At 41.7% G+C, this 18,511-nt stretch overlaps 1 protein-coding gene across 2 annotated transcripts; it reads right to left on the reverse strand.

Moving 5' to 3' along the window:
- Nucleotides 1-146: 146 nt before the first annotated feature.
- Nucleotides 147-17,049, reverse strand: map3k1 (mitogen-activated protein kinase kinase kinase 1, E3 ubiquitin protein ligase). 2 transcript variants are annotated; one of them, XM_084486895.1, is made up of 20 exons: nt 16,543-17,049; nt 13,395-13,545; nt 12,247-12,456; nt 11,668-11,868; nt 11,182-11,298; nt 10,748-10,887; nt 10,536-10,657; nt 9,820-9,901; nt 9,201-9,378; nt 8,819-9,085; nt 8,438-8,559; nt 7,987-8,078; nt 7,321-7,516; nt 6,059-7,181; nt 5,655-5,807; nt 5,288-5,450; nt 4,355-4,486; nt 4,033-4,175; nt 3,486-3,617; nt 147-3,117 (listed from the first exon to the last, which is right to left on the reverse strand). In XM_084486895.1, the coding sequence occupies exons 1-20, from the start codon at nt 17,022-17,024 to the stop codon at nt 2,968-2,970; spliced, it is 4,356 nt and encodes a 1,451-aa protein (XP_084343021.1). In that variant the 5' UTR covers nt 17,025-17,049; the 3' UTR covers nt 147-2,967. The 2 variants fall into 2 exon arrangements, with proteins under 2 accessions (XP_084343021.1, XP_084343022.1); XM_084486896.1 differs by lacking the exon at nt 16,543-17,049 and adding an exon at nt 14,673-14,751.
- Nucleotides 17,050-18,511: the final 1,462 nt, after the last annotated feature.

An 18,511-nucleotide genomic window follows, 5' to 3' on the forward strand; every position in this document is an offset into this window, starting at 1 on the left:
CAAGCACCGAAAAACCGACAGCCACTTTCTTATTTACAACTACCGTAAATATGTTGCAAGTGCCACATTGGTAATTCCTAACAATCGTTACTTCGATAGTGTTTGGATTGATCAAGAATATGCAAAAAATACAAAGCCAAAGGGTGAATGGTTCTATAAAATATTTATTGAATACATAGCAATACACATTTTTGGACTAAAACCATAACATAGCAACTGAAGACATAACAGTAAAAGTGTTTGGTTCTATTACAGTGGTATCTTCCCTAAAGTGGGGTAAACCCTGTGTATATTTGTTAAGGAAACAACGGTGTTACTAAAACCATATTAAACTAATTAACACAATTATAAATATGTATTTGTCATTACATCACATCACATGAGATCATCCAAATCACAGGACGTTGCCTTTGCCAGCTTTACCTGTACCAGATAAATGATCTAGACAAATGTCCTACAATAAAAGGAATAGCTATAAAATGAAAATGGTAATAACTACAATAGTTATTTTTGACTTTTTTGTAACATTTGAATGCCTCTCTGCCCCATCCAATATTATAGGTTGTTTTTGTACTGGCAAACTCATTGGCCAGTGGCAATGCCAATCCATTGAACTCATCCTCAAAAGAAGATGAGAAGAAATAAATTTAAGTGGCATATAACATACATTTTGTGGTGATGGACTTGCTTTCAGTACTCTCTCTCTCTCCCCCCCTCCCCTCATGAAACTGCTATGGGCACTTTAAAAACATTCATATAAAACAAAATTTGTATGTTGTCTATACAGCGTCCCATTCATTTGGAGGCTCCCATCAAAGATATAACATGTCCAAACAACAACAAAAATACAGTTGTTAGTGTATTAATAAATGGTAAATATTTTAAACAAAATACCCCACACACATGTATGAACATACATGAAAGCAATTTAAGTGACAAAGAACTTTGGTAGACTTTATATGAAACCTGAGGTAGTCAAAACCAATTTTAAAAAACAATATATGTTTAATATAAAAAAATACCACACCATGGTAGTCCAGTAGTTGAATGTTTTTTTTCTCAATACAATCTAGCTCGGGTCAAAAATGACCCAGAAATGCATCACATTTAAGAATAGAATATTAATAATAAAAACAACCATGGACAAGCAATTTGACTGAAAGCAACAGAGAAAGGAGGTTTAGAAACACATTGAGGTTTGACATACGAGTAATGACAAAAAAAAATGTAAATAATACTTGACATTTCTTTTCCAGTTCATGTCTAAAGACTAAAGATAATTGTGGGTTCATTTTACATACAAACTATGACAAGTAAAATCTTGCATAGATTGTGCAGAAATACAAGTTGCATAACCTGTGTTAGGCGCCATCTTGTGTTTTATTTTAAATGTTTGTTTAAAGTTTGCAAACTTCAAATAAAAAAAATAGAAAGGCATCACACAAATAAATTGACACATGTACTATATATTGAAAATCTGATTGTAATGTAAGAGTGGAATGTAAAAAAAAAAAAAAGATCCACATATTCCAAATCCTGATAAAAAAATGTTATAGTTCATACAAGTATGGAATAGTCTTAAATCCAATCCATTTCAAGAGGATAGTCCAGTCAAAATTATATTTGATATCCTTATGTTCAACATAACCGTGATTCTATCAATTCATAGGTATGATTTTAACATTAATCCAACCTCAGTGAGTATCCCTGGTAGCAATTTTACCGTTAGAAGTTATGCTAGGTATCCAACACTTCACATTAAAAAATATTTACAGAAAAAAAACAATCACACATTACGCCACATAAGTGTATGGAAGAAAATTAAAGATATTTTATAATTTGTAGGAGAAAAAATATATAGATTTGTATCTTTGCTATTACTCATGTCTCAGTAGTGTTTTGTGGATGCTGTAATGATTGACAACATCAAGATCTAGAAATAAGTTAAGAAAATCCATTTCACCGATTAAAATATTGTATCATTTTTTATGTCTCTTGCAAATAATACTAAATGAAAAATAGACTCTTAATAAAACATATAAGAATGAAGCATCACATTTTATCAGCATAAAGCACCAATACAATAGATTTATGAGGAACTTAAGAATTATAGAGCATACAGGCACAGCCAGATAAGTCTGCTTGAAACAGAGTTCTCTACCTCAAACACTAAGAGTACATTTATAAGAATACATATGTATACATTTGGCTTCAACGTGCCCAACAGTCACCTGTGGGCAGCATCCTAAAGTTTGCCATATATATGGTTTCTTCAACAGTTCTTCTTGGTTACTACAATGCTACCACAGTACAGCAAGGCAAAAAATAAAGGAAAATATCTGAAAAATATCTGAAAAAAAAGCTTAAAACTCTGGCCCCAACAGTACCAGTTAAAGACAGATGGCTCAACATTTAACAAAAAAAACGCCTTTATGTCTCATTTGACAACTTAATTTGAGCAGTGGTTTCAGTTCTGTCTATTTGCATATTGAATGCATTTAAAGTATAAATGATTGCATACAATTCATTCATTGACAAATAACTGATTTACACACAGAAAAAATGATGTGTGTGTATGTGTTTGTGTAACTCTAAAGCTACCCCATAAGGATGCCTCAATTCTTCTATGAAGCGCAAACTATGGTTTCTAGACTTGGTCATGCATTTAATTACAATCTTGTGCAATCTCCAGTATCTACCAAAAATAAAACTAGTATTTATATAAAATATTTATGAAAATAGACAAATTTGTACTCCAACTATGGTAACAACCACCTACAGTTAACCAAAACTGCACACCTAACAGTAGGCACAATGTTTCAATAACAACTTATTTGAAACCTCCAAAAAGGGACTTTTTTTGTTGCACCTTAAAACTTGTGTTGACCAAAGGCTCGTTGAACAAATCTAACCTGGAGCGATAACGTGAGCTGTGTAAATGTTCAATTGAAATGTGTAAAAACGGTGCTACCAGTTTCTCCGGAATATGGGGTGTTTGAGCAGTTCCCTGGAGCCCGGTCTGTCTGAGGGCTTCAGTTCCAGACAGCGCAGAGTGACGTCTCTTAACCCCGGGGAGAGCTGGGGAGGGATCGAAGGGGCAGTAGTGGCACTAGCGATCTGAAAAAACACCAACATTTGAGGTCATTAAATGGTAAATGGACTGCATTTACATAGTGCTTTTATCATAAGTGGTTTACAATATTGCCTGACATTCACCCATTCATGCACACACCGACGGCGGTGTCAACCATGCAAGGCGACAGCCAGCTCGTCGGGAGAAGTTAGGGTTAGGTGCCTTGCTCAGGAACACCTCGACACTCAGCTAGGAGGAGCCGGGGATCGAAGTAGCAACCTTGCTGTTACCAGCCAATCCGCTATACCACCTGAGCTACTGCCGCCAAACTCATCCATGCAAATCCCAATACGGTGCTGAATCGGCCACTGAATGCATCGTCATAGTGCTTGGGGTCTAGCTACCACGGTACCTTGAATATGAGCGCCAAGTGGTTGGAGTGTTTCTCTGCGTTCCACGGGGGCTTGGCGCAGGACATCTCGATGATGGCGCAGCCGGCGCTCCACACGTCGCAGCTCCGGCCGTACTGCTGCCCCCGCAGCACCTACATTACAGACACCCAGACCACTGTTAGGACGCGGTTACACTCTGGGCCAAACGCATTAAGTACGTGCTCGGACAACTGCAGGGTGCAAGCAAGACTTCATCAACACGACATGTTTGCAGAACGGTGTGTCGTCCAATGGCATGAAAGAAAGAGCGTTAAAATGTACACCCCTCAAATCGCAGTAACATAATATCGTAACGTCAAAAGGGCTGTGTGCGACAGCAGTTCTGCACTCAATCAGAACTGTTAGGGTTAGGGTTATAAGGTGTCCACCTTTATGCTAACGTTTTGTTTAGGCAAACAAAATCATAAGATGTTTTTCTTTGAGAAAGTGAATGACCAATCGAGACAGGTGCAGATACCAACGTTGCTAATGAGAGTTTGGCTTGCGAAAACCACAGGTAGACGGTACCTCAGGAGCCATGAAGGCAATGGTTCCCAGCAGCTGGCCTTGAAACTCCCCCGCCCCTGTCCCCTTTGATGCGAGGCGTGCAGCTGCTCCAAAATCTGCCACCCGCAGCCTCTGCCCAGTGCTGTCGATGAGCAGGTTGGCCCCTGGTCAAAAAAACATGGGACACATGTTAGGCTACAAGTGGAAACCGACTACATATATCTATAGATATCCATCCATCCATCCATCCATGGGTTTAGCCTTGATCTAAACAACATTTTAGCTGGTATGTCTGCAGTGACTGCATGACTACAGTGGGCTAGATTAAGTCCACCCGCCTTACCTTTGATGTCACGGTGAATGATCTGGTTTTCGTGGAGGTATGCAAGGCCTTGGAGCAGCTGTTCTGTGTAGTTGATGACCACAGTCTCCTTGAAGGCTCCGTACTTGTTCAGCAGGTGAGACACACTGCCCCCTGTTCACACATGCACAGAATCAACAAAGTTTCCTTCTTTTCATCTTGGTCTAGTGCCAGCTTTGTCTCATACTAAACACCTTCTAAAAATGGGCATGGGTCTTTACTTGCTCTACGTTACTGCATTCAGAATTAAACATTCAGACTTGCTTTCAGACATGTGTAGTGGTTGCACTTTTATAAACATAGACATATTTATAACCTTGTTTCCCCCTACGAATATTTTTGTGTGCGGGCGCAGAGAGGGTTTGGTGTGATTCCAGTAGGACACGGCTGCATTCCAACAGAAATAGCCTAGTAAAATGCTATAACAATATAACATTACAGGAAATGGCATTAATGCATGCATTAATGTTAGCACAAATACAGTCTTCTGTCTGCAAGGTGTTGCCATCCCATCGTCTGTGTTGTACAGATCCATAGTATTATATAACGCAATCAAATATAAAGACTACCTTCGATTCTCAAGTCACTTGTTTTCTCTTAATGCTTCCTACATTTAGTCTGAAGCCATTCATGAGCTAATACCTCCTCCCACAGGATCACCATGAGTCAATAATTTCTCTACAGCATAACACTATTTTGCGGCCAGTATTTCTCCCATGACAATGTAAAAATGGGGGTGGGTGCAGCTATGATATATAGGTTATTAAGTAGAGGTAATAGCATTCCCATCACACAACATTAAGTCTTAAAATAAATGCTTGGTCCGACAGCACCGGTATTTCCCCCTCCCGGTATACTGTGCAACCCGTTTCATCTCATTCTAAAATAAGACATTCAGTCATGTGGTGAGCTTACCGGCCATCCACTCCACAAAGAGGTTGTAGTTGTTCCTCTCACAGGTGGCGCCCAGCATACGGATGATGTTGGAGTGGTTGAGATGGCCCATCATTCGGATCTCCTCCCTTAAGATCCCCACCACCTCCTCCTGCTCGGAGGACGTATTCCGCACGTAGGTCACCTAGGAGAGGGAAGAAACACAACAGCTCTAGTATTCCCAAAGCATTGAACCGGTCTACCAGGTGACTAAAAAGTAATATTTGATGATTCAGGTTTCATTACAAAGTTACAAATGTCTCAACGTCATTGCTGAGAGAATTCGATTTTTAGCATTCAACAAACTTCAAAACAGATAAGACCATGTTTGAGGAGGGAATGACCTCACCTGTTTGACAGCCATGAGGGTGCCAGTGTCGACGTCTTGTGCCTGGTAGCATGAGGAGAAGGCCCCCAGTCCAATCTGCTGACCCTTGATCCACTCATTGCCCTCTTTGTAGGGTTGCTTTGCTTTGGTATGGCCAGTCAGAGTCCCGGGTGTCTAAAGACGGAGATATATGCCATACAGTGTTGGAATATTTCATATTTGTATAGGTGTATGGTGGCTAACTACGGTGGTTTGTATTGGCCTGTATGGTTAGGTTCCAGTAGGTACTTCCAAAAATCGGTCATCTTCGGTCAACAGCCCATGTTTCAAGTCAATATGATGTGGTTTCTTTAATGGTTTATAAATTGCATGCCATTACCGCTAGATAACCCTTAAATCTACACACTTCCACTCAAACTTAGTACCTGCATGATGATGATGTCGCCGTCCTTTTCAACTTGAAGCTGAGGAATGATGGGTAGGGCGTCTTGGGACTTCGACATCTCCATCACCAAGGTTAAGGCCTCCTCTTCCTCCGCCTCGATCTTCGCCTTGCACTTCTGACTCTCAGATACATGGTCACCGTATGTGCTCGGATCCTGCTTGTCTCCCTGCACCGGAGCAAAGACCGTAGATCCAGAGTGGAACGTGTCCCCTGACGTCGCTAAATCAAAACTGAGGATGTCCTTCAAAGACGTGTTGAGGTCCACCACGGTCTCCAAATGACAGAGCTCCTCCTGAACTGGAATGAAACATACATCCTCATTCATGATGATGGTGTTGTCGACGTTCTGGTCTGCACAGTGCAAATCCAGCTCTATCTGGTCTTTACACGAGACAGAGGGTGCCGAGCAGGCCTTGTGCACGGAAGAGGCTGAGCCCGGATGGGAGCACTTTGGTTTATAAAGCTGGTTGGAAGGAGGCAGGGCAGCGGGGAACTTGTTGGGACTAAAGTAGGACAAGGGGGCTGGAGATGTGGAACTTAAAGAAAGGGGACAAGTGTGATTAGAGGTAAGACAGTTCAGACGGTGGTCTTGGAGACTGTTTCCCATCTGAGCTGAAGGCTTTTGGTTCCCGACTTGGAATCCCCCAATGGTGGCAATAGAGAGCTTGTTGTGATATCCAGTGAGAGACGTGGCAGCTATTTTCTCCGTGATGGTCTCCTCATGACATTCTCCCACCTTTCCACCAAGAGTGTGTCCACTCATGGAGACATCAAGTTTGTTCTGTAGTGCAGAGGGTTTAAAGAGAGAGCCACCGGCCTGCTCCTGTGCCTTGCCCATTCTCTCCACACTCTGAGGGTCCATGTTAATTTGATCCAAGATGTCCATTTCCTCAGCCATCGCCAATAGGCGGCAGCGCATACGGGCGTTGTGAGTGGAGCTAGTGACACTGAGCATGTCCAGGAGCTTGATGAAGACTTGTGGCACATGGGTCACCATTCTTGCTGCACTCAGGAATACACGGCGAGACATTTTCCCGACCATCGCATGGGAGTTATCGATGGATTTCAGGGCAAAACTGAGCAGAGGAAGCAGCTTCTGGTACCTGCGCAGAGATCAAGAGGAAGCATGGTACAGATATTACACAAGTCATTCCTGCTGTATGTTTTACCCCTATTACTTATTAGGCTTGGACAGTGTCAAGGTATAATGTGTGAATATAAACTAAGTCTGAAACTACTTACCGCTCCACAATGTTTTGAGACTGCTTGGAGTTGGTGCCTCCAGAGATGATGTGTGGATAGAAATCCGCTGGGAACTCCAACAAGAGCCTGTCAATCAGGTTCAAGCGTCCCAGGAGACCCTGCCAGTTATTAGCCTCCGTCTGAATCCCCATGATGCAGTTCAGCACAAAGTCCACCCCGCCAACACCGACAGAACCTGCAAACGGAATGATGGATGTTCAGCGGGTTTGGTTGTCGATCATGTTTAAATGTCAACATAAGACAGGTAAATGCACAGGAACGGAAATAGGCTATGCAGTTTCATATGACATTCAAGAGTATCATCAATTTCCATTTTTTTAATGCAATTTGTTTTCGTTTCACTTAATACATATTCTTCCGTCTGACCCGTTGTCAGAGACTGGGTGTGGTTGCTTCGACTAAAACCAATTCCTAACTGGATAACGGTTCCCAAAGCTCTCAGCTCAGCTATGTTTATTTGTTTTGCTCAATGGCAAAATTGAAGCCGAGCATCACTCAAATAACCCACACCAGACCCTGAATCACTGAACATTTCTTAAAAAAAAAAAAAAAAAAAAAGGATTCAAGGGCTCCAAACAGGCAACAACCATCATGAATCGTGTTGCAATTATAATCAACCATATGAATCTAAAAAGTCGTATCTACCTGCTTTGGAGATTTCTCTTCCCGTGGCCAACTCTCCAGCTTGGCCCTTGCACAATTCAAGAAGAGTGGATACCGACAGCTGACTGGTACGACTAAAAATACAAAAAGGGGAAAAAGCATTTGTTTTTTGAAATGCACGTTAATACTTTGGAACGTTGATTTACTGCTCATTAAAGAGGAAAATGTAAAGCCATGTATAAAAGTCAGGGAGAGACCCAAGAGCCTCTTTGATCCTCCTCTGTGCATTCCATTGTTTCCCTACATGCAGTCAGCAATGTCCGCCTGACCCTGCAAGATCTTTAATACCACTCAATGTTGAAATCATAAATGTGAAATGACCAATAACGTTGTTTGTGAGCAGTCAAAATCGTTTAGAGGCCTGAGCAAGGACCACAAGTAGTTTAACAACCATTGTTAAAACCGTGGGAGCAGTAGGCTATGAGTACTGTACCTGTTGGCATCTGCACACTTTACGAGGATGGTCTCCATGACAGGCTGGAGAAGCTGCTGTAGGCCCACACATTCAGAGACTGAATGGCATGGGGTGTGCACCAGCATAGCCCTCAAGGTTTTCTATGGACAGGTGAGACATTGTTTAGTATTCTGCATGAATGAATTAATGGAAAATGTATTATTTCCCTTTTATATTGAAAGAGCAACGATTTCCAAGGGCCGCCATTACACATGTGACACACACGATCATCGTGTATGAAATTCATGCTCTGAAATACGGCTGAACAGTGTGTGATACGAGAGCAAGTTAGCGTGCTAATTAGCGAGCTAAAGTTTCAAGAAAATCACGATGAAGGGAGGTGAACTAGTGAAGTCTCACCAAGGCAGCCACATAGACTTTGTAGACCGGGTCTGCACAGACCATCGACAGGACACTACAGCAGGACCCCAGCACCACATCTCTGGACATCTGATTGTGACCATGACCCATCCTGGTCGCCGTGGCACCCTGTCCCGCACCAGGAAAGCGCTCAGCGTGGGCGTGGAGCAGCGCCCTGCTGACATCACGAGTGAGGCTTCGGAGGGCCATCTCTCGGATGTTCCAGTTTCGGGAGAACAGGTACTCGACGAGTTCCTTACCAAACACCTGGAAAGGATTCACATTCACAACAAAGTTCAGATTTCTACCCCATGCCAAAAAAAGGGATTTAAAAAAATATTGATCGTACTGAAGAGGTAAAATGAAAGGGAAATGTGCTCACCTTAATCCATGGCTCAGCCAGCTCTTTGTATGACTGAGGTATCTGTTGAGCAGTGTAGTTGGGAAGGCTGAAAGGCCCTTCTTGTGAGGAAGCCCCAGGGTTGACATTTTGAAAGGATGATGGTGGTTGGGAATGTTTATGACCTGAAGAAGCCTCGCTAGACACTGAGGACTCAAGGCTGCGGGATGGAACCACAGAATCAGTAGTAGTCATCTGATCCATTAAGCATCAGACACCGAGTTCATGGTTTGATACAGTGCAATTGAGTGCAGTGTTCTTGACTCATTCATTTGTTCTGGTGATTCACACGCTTCAGATGATTTGCTGCAGTTTCATACGAGACATGAAAGTGAGCGCTTTAACATGCACAACTCATCCAGAACAGTGTGAGCGCAGAACATGCTCTTGTTTATGGATTTGAGTGTACAGGTCACGGTAACCAGGTTCCCGCTGAAATCGATGTGTGTGCAAGTAAACATACTGATAGTGAAGTGAACTAATATGTTGGCACTGATTGCAACTCCATTCTTTGATCAAAATTACAAAAAAGATCTAATTGTAGGGTAGTACAATTGACTCAATCCTTGGTTTTGAAAACTCACAGAAAAATCAAAATTACCTGCAAAAATCGTGAGACTTCCACTTGGCTCTACACAGTGGGCAGATTAGGCTTTCTTGGTTTCTCCTACATTCCTCAGCCCCTAAGGGATACATTAGCTTGTTGAGAATAATACAATGACAATTAAAAATTTGGACTGAACTACGAACGACGAACGAAATGGGATGACGTGGGGGGATTAAAGGTATGGTGAATACTATTGCTCTCTTTTTGTTCTTCTGATGCCAGATGCAAACCCTTCCCCTACCCTGCTAGCTAAACAGCTATAGCATTGGTGTGAATATACAGCACTTATGTTAATGGATGTTAAAGGTGACATATTATACCATCAGGTGTGAGTGTGATTAGCCGTTACAAGCCGTTTTGAAAATCTGCCTCTTCTGACATCATAGGTGGGTGTGTCCACCTAGATGTATGATGGATAGATGAGCAACCTTTGCTACAGTCCACTGGGGAGGCTGGCTGAGTGTACATCTAGGTGGACACGCCCAATTTGATGTCAGAAGATGCAGATTTTCAATACATCTTGTTGCGGCTAATCACACTCACAACTGGTGGTATAATATGTCACATTTAACGATACAGCATTAACAATGTCTACATGCATCGAGAATTTTGTTTTCGTGTTATGCATACAGTAATAGTGCATAATGACATTTAGACATTAGTTTGACCGTTCATTGAAGGCGTTATTCAAATTGATGGAACCAACTTACAAATGGACATGCAATGGTGGTGAAGTTTGTTCCTGCAGCCCTCCACACACACCGTTAGACTCTCCTCATCCAGCATGTCCAACAGGCAAATGGGACACATCTGCTCCTCCTCATTTTTCAAACTGGGAGGAGAGAGGAGATGTATGGTCGTAAATACACACCTACATTAATTAAAACCGAATGCGAGTGTGAGTGTGGGTGTGTGGACTAACCCGCTTTCGTTACTGGGGATGGGAATGCCTGATGTACTTGTGCTGGGGGAGTTGGACACCGTCTTTTGGGTGGTGCTGCGAGACAGTGCCTTGATCCTGGAGCTTCTCCGGTTGTGATACTTTTGAAACAAGCTCTCCACCTAGATGGCATGAAACAAAATAAAAACTATATCTAGATGATCTAAATCAAATATGAAAATCGAATGGGATACCGGCAATTTAAGAGATATCTACAATGTATTTTGTGCCAAAATAGTATGGTGAATGAAACAGAATTCTGCTTTTACCGTTTTACCGACTGCTTATTTCTAGGAATAAAAAAAAAAATAGGTATAGGTTTTCGCTTTTTTCTTCTTTTTTGACAAAGGCAACTCATAGCACAAAAGAAATATCCAAGAATGACGAATCATCATCTTATATTATATCATGGTTACCTCAAAGTTCCTGAGCGTCTTTCTCCAGAGCAGGGGGTCCGAATGCTCCAGCTGAAAAACCCTGAGCATGACGAACAGGACATGGATGCAGAAGGCTCCTCGGACACAGCTACAAGTCTGCAAAGAGAGGTTGTGTGTTGCTTCATTCAAATGGACCAAAACTAGATCCAGCTACCACATAAACATTTTTGGTAGAACCCTAGCCTAGATTGAGTTTCTGTTGTGCGGTGATGTAATCACAATAATAAGACTAATAAGACTTTCCTTTGGACTCTCAGATTCTGTTTAATGAACAATGGATGTCAGACTACCATTTGATAGAATCCCAAAGCTGTTAAGGTTTGCACAATGTACAAGACAAGCAGCAAATGTAAATTGAGGCACTATAAAAAATACAAACCTAGAACTAATTAATTTCGATATATAATGTAACATAAAAGATGAATTTGCTGCCATGGGTGATTCTGCTGCGGCAGTACATCCTACCTGTGGGCCAATGAAAACGCGGTACTTGTTGTCGGGGCTGTCTCCACCAATCAGAAACGAGTTGGGTCCTATCTGCTGGAGCAGGTAGAGACGGGCCCTCATGACCTTGTTCACGCGCCGACTCGTCTCCTCCGGACTGTAGGGAGAGAAGCCGTCGGGGGACGGGGCTCTCCGTGGTGGGGTGACTCGGCCACTTTGAAACTGCACGGCAACAACAGAACCAGCATCAAGCTAATGAGCATAGGAGCACAAAGTGATGATGCAAGCAAAGATGGTCTGGACTCCTGGGAGGTCGAGGCACACCCCACTCCCTACATGGTGTTTGTGATACTATAAATGTATCAGGCATGAATCCTGCCCTGAAAGTCAATAATCTTTTTTAAAAGGACACAAAAAAAAGATACAATATAATATAATATATATACTGAAGTAACTTAGGAAGCTAAATAAGGAACTAAGATAATATCATATCTGATTTAAATAGGGTTTCATACTAAAATGTAACTTTTCGAATCACTTCATAGTGAGTTATTAATTTCCCGTGCAATGAAATAACATCTCCATAAGGAGGCCACTTACAGGTATTGGAGACACCCTCCTCCTGCGCATGCCAGGTGAGTCTGGCCTCCCAGAGGCCTTGGAAGAGGACCACAGAGGGGCAGAGCCCGGGGTAGGACTGCAACGGCTGGCGCTCTGGGAGGAGGAGCCGGACGGTCCATCAGACCCAGGTTCAGGCCCCTGTGGCCCAGCATCCCTTTCTGTTAATCTCAGGGGAATCGGCTTCACTATCTGAGTAGATAAAAAGGGAGGAACAACAGACCAGTGAACTTTATGTTGTAGCACAAACTGGAGGCCAGCATGGTTGAAAACATTAGTTGTATACGCACAATGTTAAGACTAACAATTAACAAAATGAGTATGCCACATATTTTATTGATACCATTAGCCTTATATACACTATAAAAAACGTTATTACAGTAAACCGTATGCAAATTGAACATGAACATCTCGTTTTAGACTTAGATTATATTTACCATTGTGGAGCGTTCGCCAATCAAAGTTTTTAGTTGTTGCTCTATCATTAGCTTCAACATACAATATCTAAATTATTATTATTACTTTCTCTTACCCATGGTTCATAGCCTATGTAAGCCTAATGCAGTTGATTTAGGCCTATTAGAATGTGCTGTATGCAAGATCCTTTGTTAAAAATGTGTCATCCATCAGGTATTAGTGTGGGAAATATAAGAATACCCGTTTCCAGTTGACATGCTGTATGAGACAATTTATCTTTTAGACTGCCCCTGTCCAATTTCTGACCAATCAGGACATCCCTTCTCGGATTGGTTTGGGGAATCCATCGTAACTGCCAGTCACATATACCTAAGCTACACCACAGGAGCTTGCATGCAACACTTCTTGAAGGCAGTGAAACATAGGAAGGGAGGGAGGGAGTAATTTTCTTTTCAAAACATTGCCTCTTCTCTCTTGCCAGCTCGCAAATCTTGCCCAGAGCAGCCTATATATAAACCAACAATGTTTGACTGAGCGAATTTGAGTCGACACTGAACAATCGTTGGGCTATTCCAATAATAGGGTATAGCCCTACACTATTACTTGCCTCTTTCTCTGAAGCATTTGCCCCTCCACTAAACTTGTTTCGGTGGGGGGAGGGACCCCTGATAAGATTGTTTGTATTTTTCTGTGTACGTATGATTCCTCCATACCACTGGGCCTTTGCGGTTGCGTCTCTCCAGCCACTCATGCTTCCAGGTGGGCATGCATGTAGCTTTGAGTTTCTCCCGGATCATCCGCTCCTCCGGTCTGTCCTCGATCTTCTGCAGGACCCTCGGGGTCAGCTTCGTCGTCATATCATAGCTTAAAACCAAAAGAAAGACCCGCATTACAGAGAGAACTCGCTATTATATTATATTATATTAGATATTTTAAAGAAAGATTACTTCTATACTTTAGTTTAACCTGATTAATGTTGTGATCATTCATTTCAGATCAAAATAAAACTATTTATTGTATTCATGGAGTTCATTGTAATCAGCTGCATTAACACCAATGATATAAAGTTACCGTTAAAGTTTATAGACTTTTACATTGTATCAAGGATGAGACAAAACTACAATCTTTTCATTTTGCTGTTGTCCAAGGACTCGCTCTCATTTAGCTGTCTGAGTAGAACGACAACAACATGTCTGCCTTCACTGTGAATAAAAGGTTGTATTGTGGCCACCCCCACACATCTCAAGTAACAGCTATCCCAAATTGCCATGATCCAAGACAAAGGCGCATTGTTTCTTGTGCAGGTGGGACATGAAAAAGCCAGCAGGCAGGAGGTCAAATTCAAACCTCCACGTAAGCATAGAGTGTGCCCCAGTCAATGGTAGCCGCGCACACACCCTTTCTCATGGACAGGCACTCCCAAAATCAGGTTTCCTCCTTGTACAATCCCTGCTGCAGGGGACAGCAGCTCCAGAGAGAGTACAAGGAGTATAAAGATGAGAGAAGAGGGTTTGCAACCCGAGACACATTCGGTTACTTCTAAATATATGCAACTAAAATGTGTCTCATGACACATCTGATCTACCTGGGTGGCAATATGTTTGTCAATGAATACACAGATTTTAACTCCCAGTTTATTATTATACTAGGATGTGCTTTCTATATTAAATTTGGAAAAATTAAACGAAAATGAATTGAATTAACACACGTATAAGAGAGCAGGAAGGGACCTCACAATACGATATTACAATTATACAACTAAAAGAATGTGGCTGAGCACAACAGACGCTAGTTTATTAGAATTGACTATAATTGACTCTAGGCAAAATGCACTTGCAGTGCACTCTGTAGCACGGTACCATGAACTTGCTTCCTCTCAGATTACATTGTTGTTTCTGAATTTAAAAAGAAAAAACTGCTGGTTGAGTCAACAGGGCGATGCAAGTAGCGGAGGCCAAGAATCACGATACTCACGCGAATCCGTGGCATACCTCTGTTTTTCACATTGAGGCAGGAACCTCTTGGGTAAGAGATTTCCGATTCCTCATAACAATCTTGCTCAGACGATATATATCATCGATCAGCATAACACTACTCTGCCCTTAGTCTTGCAACCCTGGGGTTCCGGTTCGAGCCCCGGCTGCAGAGTGGCGGTGGTGGTGTCACGAGAACTACTACCATTAAGCTGCTAAGCTCAAAATCTCATGTTACAATAGAGCCCATCAATCATCGATATGCAGGTTAGATACATAATACTGAAACACAAGCTGTGGCAAGTTTACAGCGACGAGCTAGGACAACAGAGATACCTTATTTACTGGGGCCTAGGTTCACACCAAGAGCCGTGGTGAGCAAAGACAATGACCCCTAAACTATTAGAAGCCTATAGTGCCATATACAACCCTGTGCAAATCTATCGGCCAAAAGAAAGTAACTTCTCCAACACGCACCCAGGGATAACACAATGAGTATCATTTCAGTCCAAAACCATCAAAGAGTTTAGTTGAAACTGAACATTATCCATTTTTCTGCCATCATTGTCTCCCTGCAAGGGTGTGTTTGCCCCCAAACTCAAAATATACATCACATCCAAAAAGTATTCAAACCATGACAGAAATGTACTGCAAAACTATTATAGCTTTAAAAAATAATCAGTCAGAAAACTGTTCTAGCCTTCCTTTCATGGTTACAATCTAAGTCAAACTAATTCAACGTTTAACCTTACTTTTCGATCCATCCCTGCCATGGAACACTTTGCCCCAGACAAAGACCCAGGCTTTGTTTTTTCAATAAGGAGTGTCAATCAAAATGTAACAGGGCAAATAGCCGACCAACATTCCAAAACAAAAGTCCTAAAATAACACATTGTGACAGAAAGGGCTGAGTTCTCCTCAGAAAACAACCGGTGTTGGTTGAAAACGTTAAAATAATAGGTAGTGCACCATTAAACTGACAAACGAAATCGGGTTGTGTACAAATGAAAATAAGACAATTGAGTTGCAAAACTAAAGCAATCGAACATGTGAGAGATCAGCCTAATATTGTTTTTCAAAAGCAAACTTAAAAATAAAAAAAGAAAGTAGAATGCATTGTGATCAGGTGAAGTCAAAATTCATATAATAGAATATACCGTGGAACACACCGGCCTACAGACCTCAGTCACCACAAACAACTTGTTAATAACAAGTTAATAGTAATTGAGTAAGTAATTGAAAAGTAGGCCTATTCAATCCTGTTTGCATCATATCTTAGCCCGCAAAATAATGTGCCCATCATACCCGACTAGTTAGCAAGGTGTGCAAGGCATGTGGATTTCACTTTACAGAAATGCAATACATATTGTGAATTCTGATAGCCCAAGGCCTTTGACATGCAGGCGCCTTTTTTCAACTTTTTGGCATCCAAACACTGCCAGTTAGTACATATAATATGTAGAATAACTGCCCATTGAACACAATCGACAGATTTATTTGTAAACCACTTTACAGTCAAACGTAAAGTGACTTACTAAAAATGTCCTCAAGGTGGTTGGCTCCATAGCACATGATCCCATCTTTAGCAATGACCTTTTCAAAACACAATCACTGTGAAATAGGCTGAAAATCCTCTGAGCCACCAGTTGACAAGTTCAAACACCTTTTGCATTTATCGAAATGGCAAGGCACCGTGACCGTAAACTACCAAGTCGTTTATAGCTCCAGACCGTTGTATTACAGACTACTGTTTGGATAGTCGCCAGGCTTATACCCTGTCAAAGTATTGCAAAGAACCACATGATTTTCGAAGCAAACACTTGACAACGTTTCAATAAATTATCTCACAGGGAATTCGAGCAGTCACTTTGCAAACCGTTACCGTTACCTGTTTTGCGTTGCGGTAACTTCCAGTGACAATCCCGTCAAAGTCGCGTCAAACAGCCCGTACTGCTCACCGCAGTGAACTACGGAAGTTTTTGACTTTTTCTCTGCGTCTGAAAGTCTACATTTGGAGTCCGTTAAAAGCGTCGCCGGACCGCATTGCTCGTTATAGTCGTTGAGATGGCACACGTTTGACTTTCGGAACTGCTTTAAATCCGGCGAGGAGCTTGACAAAACGTGACTGCGTTGCTGCGATGTTATCGGAAGCCTCTCCAGCGACTCTGAGGCACTGAGCGCCTCACTCCTGACTTTAGACATGTCTCTGCGCCTCCAGTGTGAAAGTTCCCCATGGCACGAATTCGACTTGTTCAAACTAATGTGGACATCAGCGTTACTTGAGTTTCCCTGAGCACTGATTCCAGAGTTTACGGCGGTAGTTTCGTCCAGTATACCCGGTGACGATGTACGGCTCGCCGCCGTCGCCATTTTCTATCCCGTAGTCAGCGTTGGATCATGGCTGTAGGATCCGTGTTTTTTGTGTGAAGGGGGAGTGCAGGAAGGAGCGCTGTAACTCTAGCAATAACAACAAAGCACTTCCGGCAAAACATTTTCGGCTTCATGTTCAACAGGAGAGTCCCAAAGTTGCACGACTACTATGGTGGGATTCATAACTCATCATTAGTATTTATGGGTGTACATTTTGTAATCATGGAATGTTATACGTCAACTGTGCAGGAGGCAACAGGAAATGGTTGGAAAATGATTAATGCACAATAAAGGGGAACTTTTACTTTATTTTAACATGAATCATGCTGATAGAACCGTAGATACAAACCACACCAAGAAAGCAACGATGGGATTGTTCATAAAGAATGCTCATTCATTTAAACGGAGGACCACACAACCCAAAATGGAAAAATATGTGAAATATGTGTGAAACAACAAATGACTTATAACACAAACCCATTATGGCATTATATAATGATAAAACGAATTATAAATTATATCAATAACTGACAATACTTGAACTATCTTCATTTGTTTTATTTATTATATATATTAATACAATTTTACTTCTACATGTATTTTTCCGCATTTATATGGGGAAATTGCTGATTGCTGGAACATGGATAGCCTATAAAGTTGATTACATGAATGTTCTGTAAATTAACAATAATATGCATACAGTCTTGTCTTTCACTCCGACATATTCATTATGTAAAATAACTCCAAAGAAAAACTCCATCCAGTTCCCTGATGCAGAATTACTGAATAACAGCCATTTCTGTTGCCATAACATAACGTTATGAAATGCTCCTCATCTTGTCTCCACCAGCGAGTTCTACTTTTCATTTCTTTTTTTTCTGCCCAATCATTGATTGGTTATTTTTTGTTCTGTTCTTTTGTTCTCTTTGTACCTTGCCAGTTCCTTGGGCGGTCTCCTTCTGGGCCTAGTAGGGCTCTAGGCAATCAAGCTGTGGGAAGTGTTGAGTGACACAAGAGGCCTTTTTCCCACTCCTTCAGGATGTGGCTCAAACCTGTGGCTTAAACAAAGTGTTTGGTCTTTATGTCTACCTTCAGGTCCTCCCACTGGTATATGATTCTGTCTGGTGCTGACCTCCTCATCTATCCTCTGCATGCGATCATCCTTTGGTCTGAATGTGACACTGGCCCAACACAGCCCTATTACTCGACTTCTGACACAACTTGTTTCAAGGATCTACGAGAGATTGAAGTTGTGGATGTGATGAGACAAAAATGTGTCCCGGAGATGAACTTTGCAAGTAACTGGGCATTTATTTATGATAAATAACGGATAGAACATACAGAACAACATAATGACACATAATCAAATATAATAATAATCATTGGTACTCAATTGCTTCAGGAGGCCTACATCAACACTATGCCACAATTTGAAGAGTTTCATGTTCTGTCCTTTTGTCCTTCTCTGCTTAGTCTTATTTCCACCT

Source organism: Micromesistius poutassou (genome assembly GCF_964030765.1).
Source record: "Micromesistius poutassou genome assembly, chromosome: 22".
Lineage (NCBI taxonomy): Eukaryota > Metazoa > Chordata > Actinopteri > Gadiformes > Gadidae > Micromesistius > Micromesistius poutassou.